We start from the raw sequence: 16,963 nt of genomic DNA, 5'->3' as shown, positions 1-16,963 counted from the left end.
ATTATGTTTATTTTCCTCAGACATCCACTGCACTTATGTTGCAACAACTGCATGTCTTCTACTCTTTTATTGCATCTTACCATTGTATCCCACTTGCTTTGTTAATTGCATTCCAGGTTTTGAGTTCATTTCAAAGTTTTCTAAATAGTTTCCTTCAGCTCCTAATACTGTAAAGTGAAATCTCTCAGTTGTGGGTTTTCTTCAAGTAGCAAATATCACTATATTGACTTACCCTACGCAGAAATACTATTACACTAGTAATAATATTAATACAAATAACGGGCCTTTAAAATGTAATATAGATTAATTTACAGTTGTAAGAGTTTGAACATACTTGTAATTCAAGAAAAAAATCCCAAAACACATCTTTTGTTTTAAATTCTTTTGAGTTCCAACAAATGTGGATTCATGCTGTAGCTCTCATCGTTCTTCAATCATGCTTCTTTCATTCTGAAAAAAGAAACTCAAAAAGCATGCTCAGGACCAGTGCTACACAGACATATTTGGAAACTTTAGAAAATATATTGTGAGAAAGTCATGGTTGAGATTTCACTGAAAGTAAAATACTATTAAAATGCTGCCTGTGCTCTGACATAAAACAGTGTTTTCATGTGTTTTGGTGTCAGTTTATCCAGTAGTTAGTTCCAGTAGGTATAATTATTGCCCATGCAGAGAGAGAGCAACAGAGTGGCTGTTTACTTATTAATGCTAAGTCTCGGCTTGGGGAACTGCACGTACAGTCCTGTACAGTAAGTGGCCTTGCACATACAGCTGGTGGTAAAAGACAGCAGTCCTCTGTCTCTCTCACTTGCCTTTCTTTAGCTCAACCAAACCAGTTAATCCATTTATATCTCTGTGTCTTCACTCTGCGTCTGTGCTCGCACACCTGAGTTGCAGCAGATAAAGTTTCCCGGACCATCTATATTTCTTCTTCACAAATTCATTTTCTTCTAGCCAATCAGCATCTCTCCTTCCTCCCACTCTGTAGCCTATTTTGTGAACCAGAAAGAGGGGGCTGATTGTGTTTCTTTCCTTTGCAGACAGGCTTATGTGTGCCTCGCTCCCGCCCAGTGGCCTAGACTCTGGCAGGGTCAGGTTGCCGTGAGCCAGTGCCATTCAGTCCAGGTCACAGATTACAAAACTCGGTTATGCTATGATAAAACATGCAAATGGGTCTCCTAACAATGATTCATATACTATGTTATATCATTTTAAAGTTTTGGGGATTGTTAAACAATAATGCGGGAGTTGGGCTAGCTAATGCTCACCTGGGCTCAGAAACTGCCTGACACTAGCTCCATTGCAGACACTACAATCCTGGCAGTGAAAACCCCACTGGGTGCAATTATCTGTACTTTTCAGCTTTGTGTTCAGTCTGGCTGTATGTAATATCTGTTGCAGCGATTCCTTCTTTTATTATCTACTGTGTCAAAAGCCTGTTTTCTTTTATTATCATGCAGTTCTTGGAATCCAGTCCAACTTGAACGACTGTTCAATTTGACCTTCTTCTCTAATGCTCTGTGCTGTACTGCAAATGATACTATGTATCACAATCAACAAAATGCTAAAAAGTAACCCTTTCTCACTTCCTAGATTTATCTTTGTGACAGATTTAATTAATATTTCAGAGGGAGGCCATTGTAATCCTAACAGAGACAAGGGCATTACAAGAGAAAGAGTTGTGTGCCAAAAAAGCTTTCATGTCTTCCATACATATTTCAGCCAAAACATGAAGTTGTATACGTGCTGTGGACCAAAAAAGCTGTGACAACTTTGCAGCCTTTTAAAGGTTCCTGCAGGTTTAGTAGGTCTCCTGCCTGTCAAGCTCTACTGCAGTGCACATTTCATTTCCGACCCCTGCTTAGTTTTCCTGAAACTGGACTCCGGGGCTGATAAATAAAACATCCTATGTTTGCTGCTGGCTGATCACCAGCATCCTTTCAGCTGTATAAGTGGTGAAAGGCGACATAATCTACCTAGAACAAGATCTGAACTGAGATTGAGAGACACACAGCAAAGAAGGACGCACAGCAGGACGACCACACAAGCCTTAGGGGCAGCATGTTAAAACCCCAGGAGCACGGCGAGTCTCTCTTGCACGACTCCCTGCCGGTGTTTGGGAAGCCGTGGTTCTGGCAGCGCAGCAGCAGCACCATGGAGAGCACCCGCGGTCTGGCGCAGGTCATCATGGAGATGCGCGATGAAATCAAGAAGCTGGAGACGGAGAACCGAGAGCTGCGAGGAGACTTCACTCAGCCGTCATTTAGGGCTTTGCCAGGGGAAACCAGCCCGGTGTCTTCAACGGCGGAAAACACGCATTTGAACTTGAGACGAAATGCGTCTGCGCCAGTTCTGGAGGGACAATATAACGGTAAGAGATAGAACAGCGAGGATGTGTTGGGAGTGCAAGTGGTGGCCGCTAATAATGTGGTATATTTTAATTATTTTTATTGCATTGGGAGATTACAATTAATGTTTATAGCTAAGCCTCGAGCACCTGAGACAATTAGGGGAGACTATTAGGTAATTATTGTCTTTTGAAAGGGACATATAAAACGGCCCCGTGGGTAGAGTGGCCCCCCACCCACCATAGACTCGCGCCCCACCTTTCCCGACCACATGTCGAAGTGTCCGTGGGCAAGACACTGGCCCGGTCCCAAGCCCGGTAGAAATTGCGACAGGAAGGGCATCCGGCGTAAAGACTGAGCCAAACAAACATGCGGACAGAATGATCTGCTGTGGCGACCCAGGAATCACACGATAAGCCGAATGGGGAAAAAAGGGAGATATAAAACAAATTTAAACTGCATTCTAATTAAGCTGGCAGTCTAACAAGTGACAGACTCAATGGGCCAAACTATAAAATTGGTCCTACAGTACATTACTCATAATGCAATTCAAACAAACTTTACCTGTGTTTTTAAATTAATTTTTCTGACTAATTTTCTGGTCAATTTGTATGAACCCATTTCAATGCATCATGTTCATGTTGTTTCTCAGGGAACACTATCATGACGGTCCGAAGGTACTCTGTCAGCTCTAACCAGTCTGGGCTGACCATGAAAGAAGGAAGGACTGACAGGATGCGGCAGAGTGACTCTAGATGGGGAAAGCTACAAGAGGAAATCCAGAATGGGAATGGCATGTTTGATAATTCAGCTAGAGGAGAGGCAGGAAAAGTTACCAATAGACACTCTCTGCAGGAATATGTACACAAAAACAGGTACACAGAGGAAATTAAAACTCCAGAAACATTCTTGGATATAAAGTACAGTTGCTTGCTTGAAATTTTAACATGACAAATGTGTTGAACATTCTCCGCATTGCTTGAGAATTGGAATGTATTTCAAGCTTTTCTTTTTACTAGGTTAAACATTATACACCTTTTCCTTGTGGCAGGTTCATATATCTCCTGTTGTTTCTCTGACCTTTCAGGGCCAAGGTAAAAACCGTCACATTCCTCTTACCAGTGGATGACATTTACACCAGCCGTCCAGTTCTCACCAAGCACCAGGAGGAGCCTGAAATCACAGAGCTTACCTCCATAACTGAGACCGAGTCTTAAGAGAAGAAGCCTTAAAGATTTGGATGTGGCCACTGGACAAAATACAGTTATGAAATGAGCCTCTGGGGCCCAAAAAAGGTTAGCATCTTCATTGGTGTAGATTTGGCATTTAATGAGTGAGCCAGCAGACTGATTCCATCACACCTGACCACACAAACAGAAAACTCTGGTTACTGGTGTTGCTTTCATCTGGTCATGGTGATCCAGGCCCGGTCAACGGTGATGAGACACAAGGCCCTCTGCAGCGAGGATCAGATATCTGGACTCCTCTCCCAACCTGGGGTGTCAATTTGGAGTCTGACACACACCTGCTAGTGACAATCCTTTAACAGACAGTTGTGGCCACTAACTATAGTGTGAGCAACATCAGATTTATGATTTTTTTTACCCTTGTTTCTCAAATACATACGTAGACAACAGTAGTAGGGCACACGTGTTTAGGCATGTGAATATGCATAAACTTATGCTGAGGATTTACTTCATGCTGTGTTTGGTATACTTATATAAAAATCAAAATAATGGAACTTTAATAGTCATTATAAGCTATTATGTAGTGTTTTGAGACATGTAACAAGCTTATTTACGGTTAACACCATTATATTTGGCTCTTCTTGTTATTGTAGGTCTGTAAAACAGAGCTGGATTTTGTGCAGCAAAAACAATAACTAATATTCCATTTTGAAGCTCTTATGTGCTGTATTAGTGTTTATTAGCTGAAACTCAGCATCGTCCACACTGAGAAAAGCACTAGTCAAAATGTTTGTGCGTCTACACTCTAACATTGAATAAATTAATTAAATAAATAAATAAAATAAAATAAGTAATGCCAGCAAATGAATTTCAAAACCAGTTATGATTTACTTTCTGTGTTTATAGGTTTTATTGGAATTCAGTCACTAACAGATAAACTGATAACAGTGCAGTTTCTCACTAACACATGTAATATGGGAGAATTATGCCATCTGCAAAAATGCTGCTTTATCAGGGCTTTGTGTTCAATAGTAACAGCAAGTGTTAAATTCACTGCACCTTGACTGCTAAATAATTTATAACCAATCAGCCCTTCAGCAAGTAATTACCAACTGTCCAGCTCACAGGGCCGAGTGGAAGCTGGATTAGATGCATTTACTTTGATTGTTGGTTTCCACAGCACCAGTAATTAAGTGTCTGATAAAACCTGCAGAATCCGACAAATGCTCAAACATAAGAGACACATTAAATGTAAAATTACAGGAATTTGTCCATTTATGAAACTGACCTGCTCAGCAGACACATGGCTTGTAGCTCATCTCACTGTCTGCCTGCCCAGCCTGAGCCCACAAATCTGAGACCCATAATCTGCCTCTTTCTAACTTCTAGCCTTCATCTCACCCTTCCTCTTCACCTCAATCTCTTCTTGCTTCTCAATAACAATGTTTTTAATCTTCAAAGTCTTCATATTGTAAGTGTGGACAAAGGAATTTGCCAAAGAAGTCATGGCTCTTAAGGCAAGAGATTGTGCTGTCAGTCTCCAGACTGACCTTAGTGAAGCTTCTTCTCCTGGTGTTTACCCTAGCTGCCGTCTGACCGCTCCCTTGTTTAAATGTACCTGCTGTGGCTTTTCTGTGTGGCGTTTGCATGTTCTCTCCATGCTTGCATGGGTTTCCTTGGCGAGTCCAACGACATGCGTTAGTTTCTAAATTGCTCCAAGGTGCAAATGTGAGCATGAATGGTTTTCTGTGTATATGTGTCTCTGTGTTGGCCCTAAGATGGACTGGTGACTTGTGTACCCTGGCTCTCACCTACAGACATCTGGAATAGGCATAAGCCCCACTGAGACCCTGAACAGGATGAGTGGTTAAAGGTAATGGATGGCTGGATGTCACAGAGAATCTTTTACTACAGCATGTGATTTTTCCTTTTTTGCTCCTGTAGTTTGTATTTATGTATGTATGAGTATAAGTCATGGCTTAATTTTGTAAACTGAAACACATATTCTCTTTGTACCCAGTGAGAATTTAATTGATTTTCGAGTCTGGTGTTTTCTGTCAGGGTTTACCGTCAAGTAAGCCACACTAAACACAGTGCGGTAGTAGGCAGATATTTTATGTCTGTTTATGTTTACACTCAAAAACAATTTATCATGATTAAAAATAAAACTCCTATTACTATTTGTAGAAACAATTACAAATAAATTTTATAATCTCAACATATCACACAAATGGATATGGAAACATGTTGAGTCTGCAATATGACAAATTTGTTTTGATCAAACACAACACAGAGCATTGTTCAGCACATTATCAGGATAATCACACTGCATGTTGCACTATAGCTTCTTTAAGCTACCAAAGGCTGGTACATCCAATTTATGAAAGTTTAACTGTAATCTAAAAATGTAGAACAAGGAAGAAAGCCAGCAATGTTTTAGCACCATAAGATTTGGGCTTCCTTAAAAAAAAATATATATAATTTTAACATTTCTGGGACTCATTTACTGTAACACATGGTTGTCCATTACTTCATGAAATTCTAAATGACAATAAAAATGCCTATGTATTCCACTCTTCCCACAATCTTGTCGGGTCAACATACTTTATTATAACAAAAAAAATTAAAAATAAAAACAAAAAACCCCAAAACTCTTTTATCACTGATATTTGTAAAGAACAATTTTGATATGATTTAAAGCTCCCGCTTTCTTGAAATATTCTGGATGGTCATTTGACACCAATATCCCTGACCTGCTCTGGTAGAAAGTCAAGTCCGGTTTGAAATTTTCTTTTTAGAGGTGTTATAATGTTCCCATTATATTAATTATTTAAAAAACAAATCTATTTTAACACACACTTGTATAACACAATTGTGTCTTTCATGTTTATGTAGTGGTTTGGAGGTCAGGAGCTGTGTTGATGGTGAAATCAGCACCACAGGTAGGTAGAAAGCACCAACAAGATGAACCTGATGTGCTGTTAAATGTCCTGGTGAGATTCAGGTCCGTAATGACGTCTGCAAAGCTTTCATGTCCCTCAGCAGCCTCAGATTCCTCCTGGTTCTTTCTCCAGGACTGACTTTGACTGTTCCAGCTGAGCGACCTCTTGTGGACACGGTGGTAGTCACCTTCACCTCGCTCTTACCGTTCCGCCCAGAACTGGTTTTCTTCCTTAACTTCTTTATCTAGAGGAGAGACATAGACATGTAAAAAGCCGGTGGAAGCAAAACAAATTCTGGCTTTTATAGTTTGGTTACATGTCAAGCATTTCAATTCAACAGCCTACCTGTGATTTGTGTTTGTTGAGCTTACTGATTTGCTCTCCTTTCCTCTCCATTTTCAGCAGCAGCATCTCCTGCTCCCTATGAAGTTGTTTTCTTTGCTGTTCAGACACACTGTCCTCCACCCGCCTCATCAATTTGTCCTGCTCTCTGCAATAAACACATGCTCAAACACGCTACATACATACATTACATAACCACTTTAATCCTTACAGATGTACCACACTCACAAGCTCATGAGTCGTAGCTCCTCCTGCAGGGCTTGCAGCAGCTCTGATAGATCCTCCTCACAAGTGGTGGAGGACGAAGAGTCACTGTCTGAATGCCGACAGCTGTCTGTGCCAAAGCTGTTTGCATTGTTAGAGAGGACTCGTCTATTACAGATGTGTGGCTGGTGCCGCTTCAGGAGAGACAACACTGACTGGACGTTTGCTCTGACCGAGTGGCTGCAGCCTACTGACTAGAAGCCAGTTAGGAAAAGGGAAAGCAAGTTGAAGAGAGAGAGACAGTATAAAAGAAGTCCTGCATTGAAAACAGAATGCTGTGTTATTTCAGTTATTAAATTACAAATTATGTATGTCCATACTACCGTTCCAGCAACAAAAGGTACATCTCCTAAGCTCAGTCTATAGTGTGGCTGTGTGTAGGATGGCCGCTGTGTTGAAGGTTTCTGGAAATGTATCAGTATATCCCAGTAAAATTATTTCCTACTTGATTCAGAGTGATAGTCACAGTAATGTAGAGACCTAATGGAATAAACCTGTCACATGTTCAAACATGTCAAACATGTGAATGTCTTCACCTTTGAGGTTGATTGTTTCTCTTTTGACTGTCTGGTGGACAAGCTAGGTGACACTGACTGCAGAAGGATCCTATTGGCTTCCAAACCGGTCTGTAGCTAAGAAATGAGAGACAAGGGAAAAACACCATAAGAAAATGATGCAAAATGATAAGATCCATAAACATTAGTGGACAGTTCATCATTTCCATCAAGCATTCAGTCAGCCTGAAAAGAGATTCAGTGTCCTAGTACCTCTTTGGCCTTGTTCTGGATGAGCTTTCGTTGGTGCTCCTCTTCCTGCAGTTTTATCTCCAGCTCACGAATCTTCATCTGACATATTCAGATGCACACAGTCATCATTACACTAACAAAAATATGATGATTTATTTTTAATGTTTTTTTTTCTGAAGGTGAACTTTTTGCCTAATTCTGGCTTAGTAAGTTGTGGCAATGTTTCAGAGATAAATCCCATTTTTGTTAAATGATTGTTGTTAGATTTGAGGTTAAATCAGAGTGTAAGAGAACACCCAGGATATTAACTTCGGAATTGATGTGAGGAACTGTTACACCTTTTGGCTTTTAGCCCCTCAGAACCAATCTATATTTACTTTTAGGGGGACAGAGGTGTCCAAAAGCAATTATGTCTATTACTGCACCTTTTTAGGTTACTGTTATCCATCTTTTGGTTCTTAAAAAAGCTGCAGGGAACAAGAGGAAGGTTGGTCAGTTTGCATACAAGTTTATTGCTTTTGAAATTTGCTTTTCTCTGGCATAGCTTTGGAATTTGACACTGCAGCATCCTGTACTACAATATGCTCTTCACAAACACAGTGAGGCGAACACAGGACACAGGTCAGTGTAAGTTGTTCTATTTATCTACCTTAGTAATGCAATTGAGTGAATCTTTCATGTCTTTCTAAATACCTCAGCATTGTTCTGTGTGTGTGTGAGTCTGAGATACTCTTGCTCCAGTCGCTCCAACTTCTCCAACTGGGTGTGCTCAGACACTGTGCCAGGCTGTTGATCTGCTGACCTGGCAGTCTCCATAGAAACCTGACAGTAGGGGTAACAATATATACACATTTAATCACATAGACATGAAGCTTGAAACCTTTATAAACGCCTACACAAAGAAACACTGGTTAACCTGCTGTTTGAAGAGGGTGGTCCTGTCTGGCTTAGCACTGTGCAACATCCTCTTCATGTGATCCAGCTGTCGCTCTAGCTTTGCACAGCGAGTCTCTGCAGCCGCCAGATGGTTGATCAACACTGGGAGAAGATGTAAAGTACACCGTGAGATACAGAGAAGAAAGGAAATGAGGAGAGAAAATAACAAGATTAAATTAAACCGACAGGCATGATAGGTAATAGCATTATTGTCATCATATAAAAAATATCATATTTTTACCCTGGTTACAGTTAGAGGGGTAACTTGTCTCTCTCTCTGTGTTAGTCTGGTTATTGAAGAGTTTCCTGGTGACTTTCTCACTCTGCAGATAAATATATGATGCATCTCTCCTTAGAGAGCGCAGGTTCAGCTCTGCATGTTCTTTCTCCAACTCCAGTCTCCTAATCTTCTCCTGCAGGTTCCTCAAGCCAGATAAGATTGCTGCAAACACACACACACACAAACTGTGACAGTGAGAAAGATATGTGACGTATATATGGGTGTGTAGTAATGTATTTCAAACATACTTCGAGCATAGTTGCAGTATCGTAATATGATATGATTTTGAGGAGTGAGTAGGATAGAAGCTTAGACAGAATAATGTGAAAGAATTAATAGTTGCTGGTCCAGCTGAGACATCCAAGTAGTCCAGCATCATGTTTCATGTGTAACCATGGAGCTCTGAAGCACCACAATACTTGAATGGACACTTTGTAATGGGACCACACACACACACACACACACACACACATAGACATACAGATCGAAGAAATACCAATCTACCTGCACTGTTGGTCTCGGGGAAGGCCTTGCTCGGCGATGATAGGCGACTTGATTGATATGTGTGTGTTTGGGCTCTGTGATGCACAAGTGTCCTGATGAAGGGACGGTGAACAGGATACTCTTTATAGGATGACACGGACATGCCTTCCCCTCCACTGGGCTGTGGTGGGCACAGCTCCTGCAAAAAAATTAAAAGCTAGTGTATAACAATAATCTGGCAAATAATGATGATTTGTACAGTATTTCAAGTAAAATGTAACGCACTGAAATTGAAAGTTCAGTATAATGTCTAGGTGTCCCTCATCAGCCGATTTAAGCTGTAGCAACTGCTGCTAGGTAGCTTACAGTATAATTGAGCTAAGTCCTTAGTCGGTATAAACGCTGTCAAACATCTTCTATTCTCCCTTTTTTTAAAAAAGGAACAAAAGTCAAATTATGCGAAATCTAGTATGGCTACCTCCTCTCACGTAGCGGCGTTGGATGCTTTAGGCAAAATCTCCATTAAAATGCAGCCAATCCTCTTTGCCTCGCTCGCGCTGAACCAATGAGTAAAAAAATGTTATTTTAAATTAAATCTATAGCACCGACTTTTTAATGGCTATTGACAGCTCGCTGGGGAATCGCCGTTTCTATAGGTGCCTGTACAAATACGGGCTGGTAAACGAAAACATCACTTACCATTTCACACAACCCAACGTTTCTGATCGGTTTGAATGATGTTTATACCAGTGTGACCCGCAGCACGCTGCGCCTGCAGACGTTATCTCGTTCTTTTGAGACACGGTACCTGCGGTGTTCATCTCTGAATAAAACAAACGCTCGCTGCATTCTAACCGGAAATGTAGTTTATCCTCCGCGGAAAATCAACAGATTGAGTTGACGATGCGTCAAGATAAAACTACAATATCCCTAAGCCGCTTGTGAGGGGTGGGAACGAGAGCTTGCAAGACTTGCCGGGATTTTTATGGTAAGTTCGATGGTTCTGGGTCTTCAGGTGGTGGGTGGTTTTCTCAACTTTCTCATGTAGCCTACACAACAAACGACCGTCTATGTTACAAACACGTGCTTATTGTTGTTTAAAACAAGCTAATTAATATGTAGTTAAACACATGTTGGACTTTGCACTCACGAGCTTCTATCATGAGTTAACGCTACTTATTATGTTATGTTCGTAGTAACTTAACGTACTGCTCCGTTATTGTTACTGTTAGCTTATACTTATACTCAAATGTATGTAGCTAGCTAGAACACTATGATACAATGCTTAATTTGGTAATCCGGATATTATAAACATGGTTCTTTTACTGCTATTAGACATCTTGACTAAAGCTTGCAGACATGGTTGTGTCACACTATACGTTTAATGTTTTCCAAGTTAACGCTAACTCTCTTTATGTCTATTTTTATGCTCTTCGTGTGTCATTAATTTTTGGATTTGTCCCCGTGGTAGTTTTGTAGCATCTCTGCAGTTTTTCTTAGAACCATCTATGTAATACGTTGATACCATGTTCAGGGCTAAATGTCATTTCTCCAGGAGGGGTGCTGATCATCTGCGTGGTGTAAACATCATGTCCTCTGAGAACACCATGTGAGCTTGTTTTACTCCTACTATAAATTCTGACTAATGTAGCTGTATTGTTTTTTTAAATAACTATTTTCTTTATTTGTTTAATTCCCCAGGGATGATGAAGATACATTAAAGATACTGATTGCTACAGATGTCCATCTTGGTTATCTTGAGAAGGATGCTATCCGTGGCAATGACAGTTACAACACACTAAATGAGATCCTGAACTATGCAAAGACAAATCAGGTATTGTACAAGGATTCAGTGACAAATCAGTTTGTACTTGAAAGGACATCCCAAAATGCTTAAGTGCCCCCTGCCTTGTTTGCTTCCAGGTAGATTTTATTTTATTGGGCGGAGATTTGTTTCATGAGAACAAGCCATCGCGCAGATGCCTCCACAGCTGCATCACCATGCTGAGACAGTACTGCATGGGAGACTCGCCTATACAATTCAACATCCTTAGTGATCAGACCATCAACTTTAACACCACAAAGTCAGTTTTTGTGTCCGTTCCATCATTCCTACTACTATTTGGTTCTTATTAAATGTTTTAAAGATGTATGTTATGTGGCAATGTGTTGTAGGTTCCCCTGGGTTAACTATCAGGATGAAAACCTGAACATCTCTATTCCTGTGTTCAGCATTCACGGAAACCATGATGACCCAACCGGGGTGCGTTGCTTCTAAGAGAGAAACTATTTTATCAGACACAACACAACATATGCAGCTAGGCAGATTTTGGTTTCCCATATGCCTCAGTATGTGCTTTTTTATGTGTAATGTCTTTTTTCCCTCAAGGCTGAGGGTTTGTGTGCGTTGGATCTGCTAGGTGCTGCTGGTCTTGTCAATCACTTTGGTCATTCCCATTCAGTGGAGAGGATAGAGATTAGTCCCATCCTCATGCAGAAAGGCAACACCAAACTGGCTTTATATGGTCTTGGTAAGTTTGTTTTTCCAAGCAATGTGTGTCTTTATCCTTGGGTTATAAAGAGGATTCAGTCTTAATTTTCTGTTGTTATCTGTAGGTTCTATCCCAGATGAACGTCTGTACAGGATGTTTGTCAACAATCAGGTAACCATGCTTCGACCCAAAGAAGACCAGGATGAATGGTTTAACCTCTTTGCCATTCACCAGAACAGGTGTGTGCATACTTGTATTTCTGTCAAATCCATCTCAACTTTAGTGTTATAATAACAAAGTCTAAAACAATAGAGATAGTGTATGCCTCTGTAATGCCGACTTTTGTCTGAATGAAGATGTCTGCAGGAAGGGAGGTTATGGCAGTGTGTTTTTTTACAATCTCAAATAGGTTGGCCTGTTCTCTGTTTATTAGGTTTTATTCGTCTGCATCACACACAGGCCTAGTTTAGTCGTTTTAGAACTTAAAGAGCTATATTTATTTGTTATACCTTTTCTCTCCGTGTATTTTTGTAGGAGTAAGCATGGTCCCACTAACTACATTCCTGAGCAGTTCTTGGATGACTTCCTTGACTTGGTAGTGTGGGGTCATGAGCACGAGTGTTTGATTACACCAACCAGAAATGAACAACAGCTCTTCTATGTGACACAACCTGGCAGCTCTGTAGCCACCTCCTTGTCTCCTGGAGAGGCTACCAAGAAGTACACATAAATACACACATAAGTACATTGCAGTGACTGTATTATGATTGTGAGTAGTCTAACTTCTCTTCTTTTTTGTCTATAGGCACATAGGACTACTCAGGGTGAAAGGTCGTAAGATGAACCTGCAGAAGATTCCCCTAAAGACGGTACGTCAGTTCTTCATACAAGATGTGGTGCTAGCAGACTACCAAGACCTCTTTACACCGGATACACCCCAGGTCACAAAGAAGGTGGAGAATCTCTGCTATGCAAAGGTAACATCCAAAGTCACAATCAAACGTTCAAAGCCAGAGGGATCATCTTACTCCTTGTGCACCTCCTCTCTTCTCTAAGATCTCTTTTTTGTGTCATTCTCTAGGTCACAGAGATGTTAGAAGAAGCTGAAAGAGAAAGACTTGGATGTCCGCACACCCCAGAGAAACCTCTTATTCGCCTGAGGGTAAAATGCCATCATGCACACATGTCTTTGAATTAACACTTCCTTCAAATTCGTCAGCTTCACTGTCTTCCTCAGGTGGACTACAGTGGTGGTTTCGAAACATTTAATACTTCTCGCTTCAGTCAGAAATTTGTGGACCGTGTGGCCAATCCAAAAGATCTCATTCACTTCCTCAGACGCCGGGAACAAAAAGAAGACATCAAAGGTCTGTCACAGACTAAATACACATTTATGGATCTGCACATTAGTACACAACGATTTATGTCAAATTTCGTATGTTAACCTTTGTGCTTTTTAGATGAGGTCAATGTTGACTATGGCAAGCTGGTTAAACCCACTGCAGTTGAGGGGCTGAGAGTGGAGGACCTAGTTAAACAGTACTTTGAGGCAACAGAACAGGTACTGTCAACTGCACATTTACATACTTACAGGATGTCACAACAATAATTTTCATCACCTGTTTCTACTTTGCATTTATGTGAAATGTGTCTACAAACCTTTACAGACAGTACAGCTGTCCCTGCTGACTGAACAAGGCATGGGTAAAGCCATTCAGGAGTTTGTAGACAAAGATGAGAAAGATGCCATCCAGGAGCTGATCGCTTACCAGCTAGAGAAGACACAGCGCCACCTCCAGGCCAGAGGTGTAACTACAGAACAAGATATAGATACCGAAGTAAGGGGTGGGGCTTTGAAAGGGGAGCAGATGATGTTTTTGTTTAAAGTCTTTATATGTACTAAGAGTCCATATCTGTATATATTCAGGTCAAGCGATTCCGAGACTCCAAAAAGAACACAACTGAGGAAGAGAAGGAAATCAGAGAAGTGAGTTACGAATGCAGACAGGCCTTAAATGTTGGGCTTTTGCTGTCTAACTATGCTCTTATTTCATTTTTCCCAGGTTATCAACAGAGCCAAAGCTCATCGGTTGCAGCGGGGTGTTGAGCCTGGAGACCTGGATATAGCTGAAGAGTTGGCCGATGTTAATATGGACTCCGACGAGGGCTCTGACCCTTTCCCTGCCCCTACACGAGGCAGAGGGCGAGGAGGCCGGGGGCGGGGTAGCCGGGGTGGCAGGGGCAGAGGTAGAGCAAGTTATTATATTATCTCTCACAAATATGAAGTGAGAATAGAAGCACAGAGATACAATGGTAAATAGATGCAGGTTTTACCAAACATACACAGACATACAGTAGCTATATGAGAAATCAGAATGTTAATCTGATTCAATAGTCTAGATCTGCAAGAGCTTTACAAATAAAAATGTTTTTTTATTTATTAAAACTGTAATGGTACTGTAATGTGTACTTTAACAGACTATAATGAAGGGTAACATTTGATTTGAATTGATCACACTATGTGTTTAGGTCTCTTCACACTCTTCTAAAGCTCCAGCAGAGGGCGATCACAGCCCTTTAGCCCATGTTTTACACTTTCCCTGTTTAACTTGAGGCTTTTAAAAATTTAAGACAAGTCCAGCGCTAAATAAAAGTCAGCATTTCATGCACCAGAGGTACACTGTAAATTTCTCCAGGAAAGAACATTGATTGTGAATTTCAGTGTAAAGGAAGTGATCTGTTTTCTACTTTTGACAATTTTCAGCTTTTATACAATATAACTGTAATGATAGTTTTAGATTTCAGAATGAGGATAATGTGCCAGTAGAGGGAGAAATGTATACAGTGATGGCGTGTAGATATTTGATGCGAAATCCTTGTCAACTGTTCATCCAGGTGCAGCCACTTCTGAACCAAAGACAGCCAGTCGGGGCCGTTCCCAGAAATCCTCAACAACAACCCAAAGCAAAAGCATTATGCAGGGTATGAAAGTGTGAGATTATGTTACAATCTCTAGCAAGCTATTATACCAGGATGCAAGTAGATATCACAGCAAGCAAATATTTAATTCTAATCAGTGTGTGAATCTGTTTATCACCACCTTTTCCTACTCATCTTTCACTTTTTTCTTGCTTTCACCTATAAGAACGCCTTTAATGTACCTCTTCTTTACACCTCATTCTTCAGCATTTCAAGCTCCCTCCCAGAGATCTTCTTGGACTGGAGCAACGACATCTTACAAAGCAGAAGAAGTAACTTAAATTATGACAAACACACAAAATTTAAACCTATTACATCTAATTAAGTTTTAATGTGTAAAGCATGTGAACTGTGTCATTCTTCATCCTCAGTTCTTTATCCATCCTCAGGTGACTATTGAAGACTCAGATGAAGATTTACCCATAACGAAGGCTATCCATCCCCCTCCAAGGTATATTTGATTATGTTTGTTTTATTCACGTTTTCTTTTTTGAGGGGGGATCGATGTCCATAATTACCAGTATCCACTGTACATACTGTCATGTTCACAAATATTGGAGAACAATGAATTTGAAATGAAACACTCAAGATGTGCATGAAGTTAAGATTTTGATTTAAACTCAAGGGGTTCGACAAAAGCGTGTACCATTCGAAAATCCCTGCCGTTTTTACACACACACAGTTTTAGTGGCTTATAAATAGCGGAACAAATGGCTGACAGGCAGTTGGATGGCCGGGTGTGACCATGACAACTGCCTTACTCCATGACTGATCAAGCAGGTAAAAGGCCTAGTGGTGGTTCTAATTGTTACATTTGCATTTGGTAGCGGTTCACTAACTTGAAGTGTAAAGGTGTGTATTCAAATGAAAGAGGCCACTATTAGGCTTAAAAAATTAAAAGTGTGTGTGTGTGTGTGTGTGTCTCTCTCTCTCTCACTCACTCACTCACTCACTCACTCTCACTCTCACTCTCACTCAATCACTCGCTGACTGACCTGATTTCTGATAAAAGTGCCAGGATGAATTCTAAAGTGTACAGATCTGTACTCTCTGCTCAGATTCAGCCAAATGCTGCAAATAAATATTCATGTAAAACATACAGCAAAAACCAGTGACTAAGTTCTAAAGTTGTATATCTTTTCCTTTATTTCTTTATTCAACCAGCCTCATAATTTTCTATTCGGTTCTTTCACTTGCCTACCACAGAGCAGCATCTGCATCGTTGTCATCCCTGCCTAAGTACAGCTCTCAGAGTCACAGCCAGTCGTCTAGAGGCGTTACATTTGACAGTGATGATGATGATGATGAGGTATAGTAAAATGAGTGGTGAAAATAAAAAGCCTCAATCTTGTGTGCTAGGGGTTCAGATTTTTGGATTGTTTTATCCCTACTGGTAATACATGACAGAGATTAATATGTTCACATATTATTTTCTTGCATTTAAAACTCACCTTAATTTATGAAACCTGAATTTCTAACCTCTTTTCAATCTTTGTTTTCTTGGTACAGGATAATCCATTCAAGGGTCCCAGCCATCGTTCACGGAGATAACCATAACTGCATCTCTCATGTAACTTGTTAATGTGGTTCATTTTCCTGAGAATGACAAAGTTCATGTCTCAATATTCTCAGCATCTTCTAATGTTGACAATAAATCATTGTGTTGTTCAGCTAACGTTAACTTTGGGTAAAACAATTCAGTTAGTCTGTTTGGGTGAAAGGGGTCCTTGTGTATGTAGTCTGCCATTTTTTACACCCCTATGTGCAAGCCACCAGCTCAACCTACCACCTGGTAGGGTGCATCTGCTACTGATCGCTGCTGGGTTTTGCCTTGGCCTTTGCAGTACTCTAATATCCAGGAAATAATAAATGTGTTTGAGAATTCTGTCCCAAAGTTTCCAGATAATTACATGTATCTGCCATTGTTACATTGGCTTAAAAACTTAAAGATTTATTGCGTTTAT

At 40.5% G+C, this 16,963-nt stretch overlaps 3 protein-coding genes across 8 annotated transcripts; 2 read left to right on the top strand and 1 right to left on the bottom strand.

The window, feature by feature from the left end:
* The first annotated feature begins 1,818 nt into the window (after positions 1-1,818).
* LOC137128665 (putative coiled-coil domain-containing protein 195) lies at positions 1,819-6,025 on the top strand. The gene is made up of 3 exons (XM_067507048.1): positions 1,819-2,371; positions 3,001-3,223; positions 3,436-6,025. The coding sequence occupies exons 1-3, from the start codon at positions 2,062-2,064 to the stop codon at positions 3,563-3,565; spliced, it is 663 nt and encodes a 220-aa protein (XP_067363149.1). The 5' UTR covers positions 1,819-2,061; the 3' UTR covers positions 3,566-6,025.
* Positions 6,026-6,139: 114 nt separating this feature from the next.
* Positions 6,140-10,345, bottom strand: cep57 (centrosomal protein 57). 4 transcript variants are annotated; one of them, XM_067507040.1, is made up of 11 exons: positions 10,228-10,345; positions 9,550-9,727; positions 9,007-9,207; positions 8,746-8,867; positions 8,523-8,651; positions 7,851-7,928; positions 7,620-7,715; positions 7,404-7,487; positions 7,048-7,277; positions 6,823-6,967; positions 6,140-6,721 (listed from the first exon to the last, which is right to left on the bottom strand). In XM_067507040.1, exons 1-11 carry the CDS (start codon positions 10,228-10,230, stop codon positions 6,536-6,538), a joined length of 1,452 nt encoding a protein of 483 aa, XP_067363141.1. In that variant the 5' UTR covers positions 10,231-10,345; the 3' UTR covers positions 6,140-6,535. The 4 variants fall into 4 exon arrangements, with proteins under 4 accessions (XP_067363141.1, XP_067363142.1, XP_067363143.1 ...); XM_067507041.1 differs by having other exon boundaries at positions 7,407-7,487; XM_067507042.1 differs by lacking the exon at positions 10,228-10,345 and adding an exon at positions 10,007-10,217.
* A 127-nt stretch (positions 10,346-10,472) lies between these two features.
* On the top strand, positions 10,473-16,886 carry mre11a (MRE11 homolog A, double strand break repair nuclease). Of its 3 annotated transcripts, none has more exons than XM_067507038.1 (20): positions 10,473-10,516; positions 11,084-11,137; positions 11,230-11,362; positions 11,452-11,612; positions 11,704-11,791; positions 11,918-12,059; positions 12,145-12,259; positions 12,555-12,740; positions 12,826-12,997; positions 13,102-13,182; positions 13,258-13,387; positions 13,481-13,581; positions 13,688-13,858; positions 13,948-14,007; positions 14,084-14,267; positions 14,916-15,002; positions 15,207-15,271; positions 15,371-15,450; positions 16,206-16,308; positions 16,509-16,886. In XM_067507038.1, the coding sequence occupies exons 2-20, from the start codon at positions 11,118-11,120 to the stop codon at positions 16,548-16,550; spliced, it is 2,121 nt and encodes a 706-aa protein (XP_067363139.1). In that variant the 5' UTR covers positions 10,473-10,516; positions 11,084-11,117; the 3' UTR covers positions 16,551-16,886. The 3 variants fall into 3 exon arrangements, with proteins under 3 accessions (XP_067363139.1, XP_067363140.1, XP_067363138.1); XM_067507039.1 differs by lacking the exon at positions 10,473-10,516 and adding an exon at positions 10,530-10,546 and having other exon boundaries at positions 15,389-15,450; XM_067507037.1 differs by lacking the exon at positions 10,473-10,516 and adding an exon at positions 10,530-10,546.
* The last annotated feature ends 77 nt before the right edge of the window (positions 16,887-16,963 follow it).

The sequence above is a fragment of the Channa argus genome, chromosome 6, assembly GCF_033026475.1.
Source record: "Channa argus isolate prfri chromosome 6, Channa argus male v1.0, whole genome shotgun sequence".
Lineage (NCBI taxonomy): Eukaryota > Metazoa > Chordata > Actinopteri > Anabantiformes > Channidae > Channa > Channa argus.
Note: the sequence above shows the minus strand (reverse complement) of the source record. Positions and strands in the feature narration are given on the sequence as shown.

Bases quoted from the DNA above. Each gene is read 5' to 3' on its own strand.
- LOC137128665 (XM_067507048.1), top strand. From the start codon at position 2,062: ATGTTAAAACCCCAGGAGCACGGCGAGTCTCTCTTGCACGACTCCCTG. The intron at 2,372-3,000 runs GTAAGAGATAGA...GTTGTTTCTCAG, and splicing joins TCTGGAGGGACAATATAACG to GGAACACTATCATGACGGTC. The intron at 3,224-3,435 runs GTACACAGAGGA...CTGACCTTTCAG, and splicing joins GAATATGTACACAAAAACAG to GGCCAAGGTAAAAACCGTCA.
- cep57 (XM_067507040.1), bottom strand. The intron at 8,652-8,745 runs GTTAACCAGTGT...CCCTACTGTCAG, and splicing joins CCACCCTCTTCAAACAGCAG to GTTTCTATGGAGACTGCCAG. The intron at 7,716-7,850 runs GTACTAGGACAC...CTCATTTCTTAG, and splicing joins TCCAGAACAAGGCCAAAGAG to CTACAGACCGGTTTGGAAGC.
- mre11a (XM_067507038.1), top strand. From the start codon at position 11,118: ATGTCCTCTGAGAACACCAT. The intron at 12,060-12,144 runs GTAAGTTTGTTT...TGTTATCTGTAG, and splicing joins ACTGGCTTTATATGGTCTTG to GTTCTATCCCAGATGAACGT. The intron at 15,272-15,370 runs GTAACTTAAATT...CTTCATCCTCAG, and splicing joins CATCTTACAAAGCAGAAGAA to TTCTTTATCCATCCTCAGGT.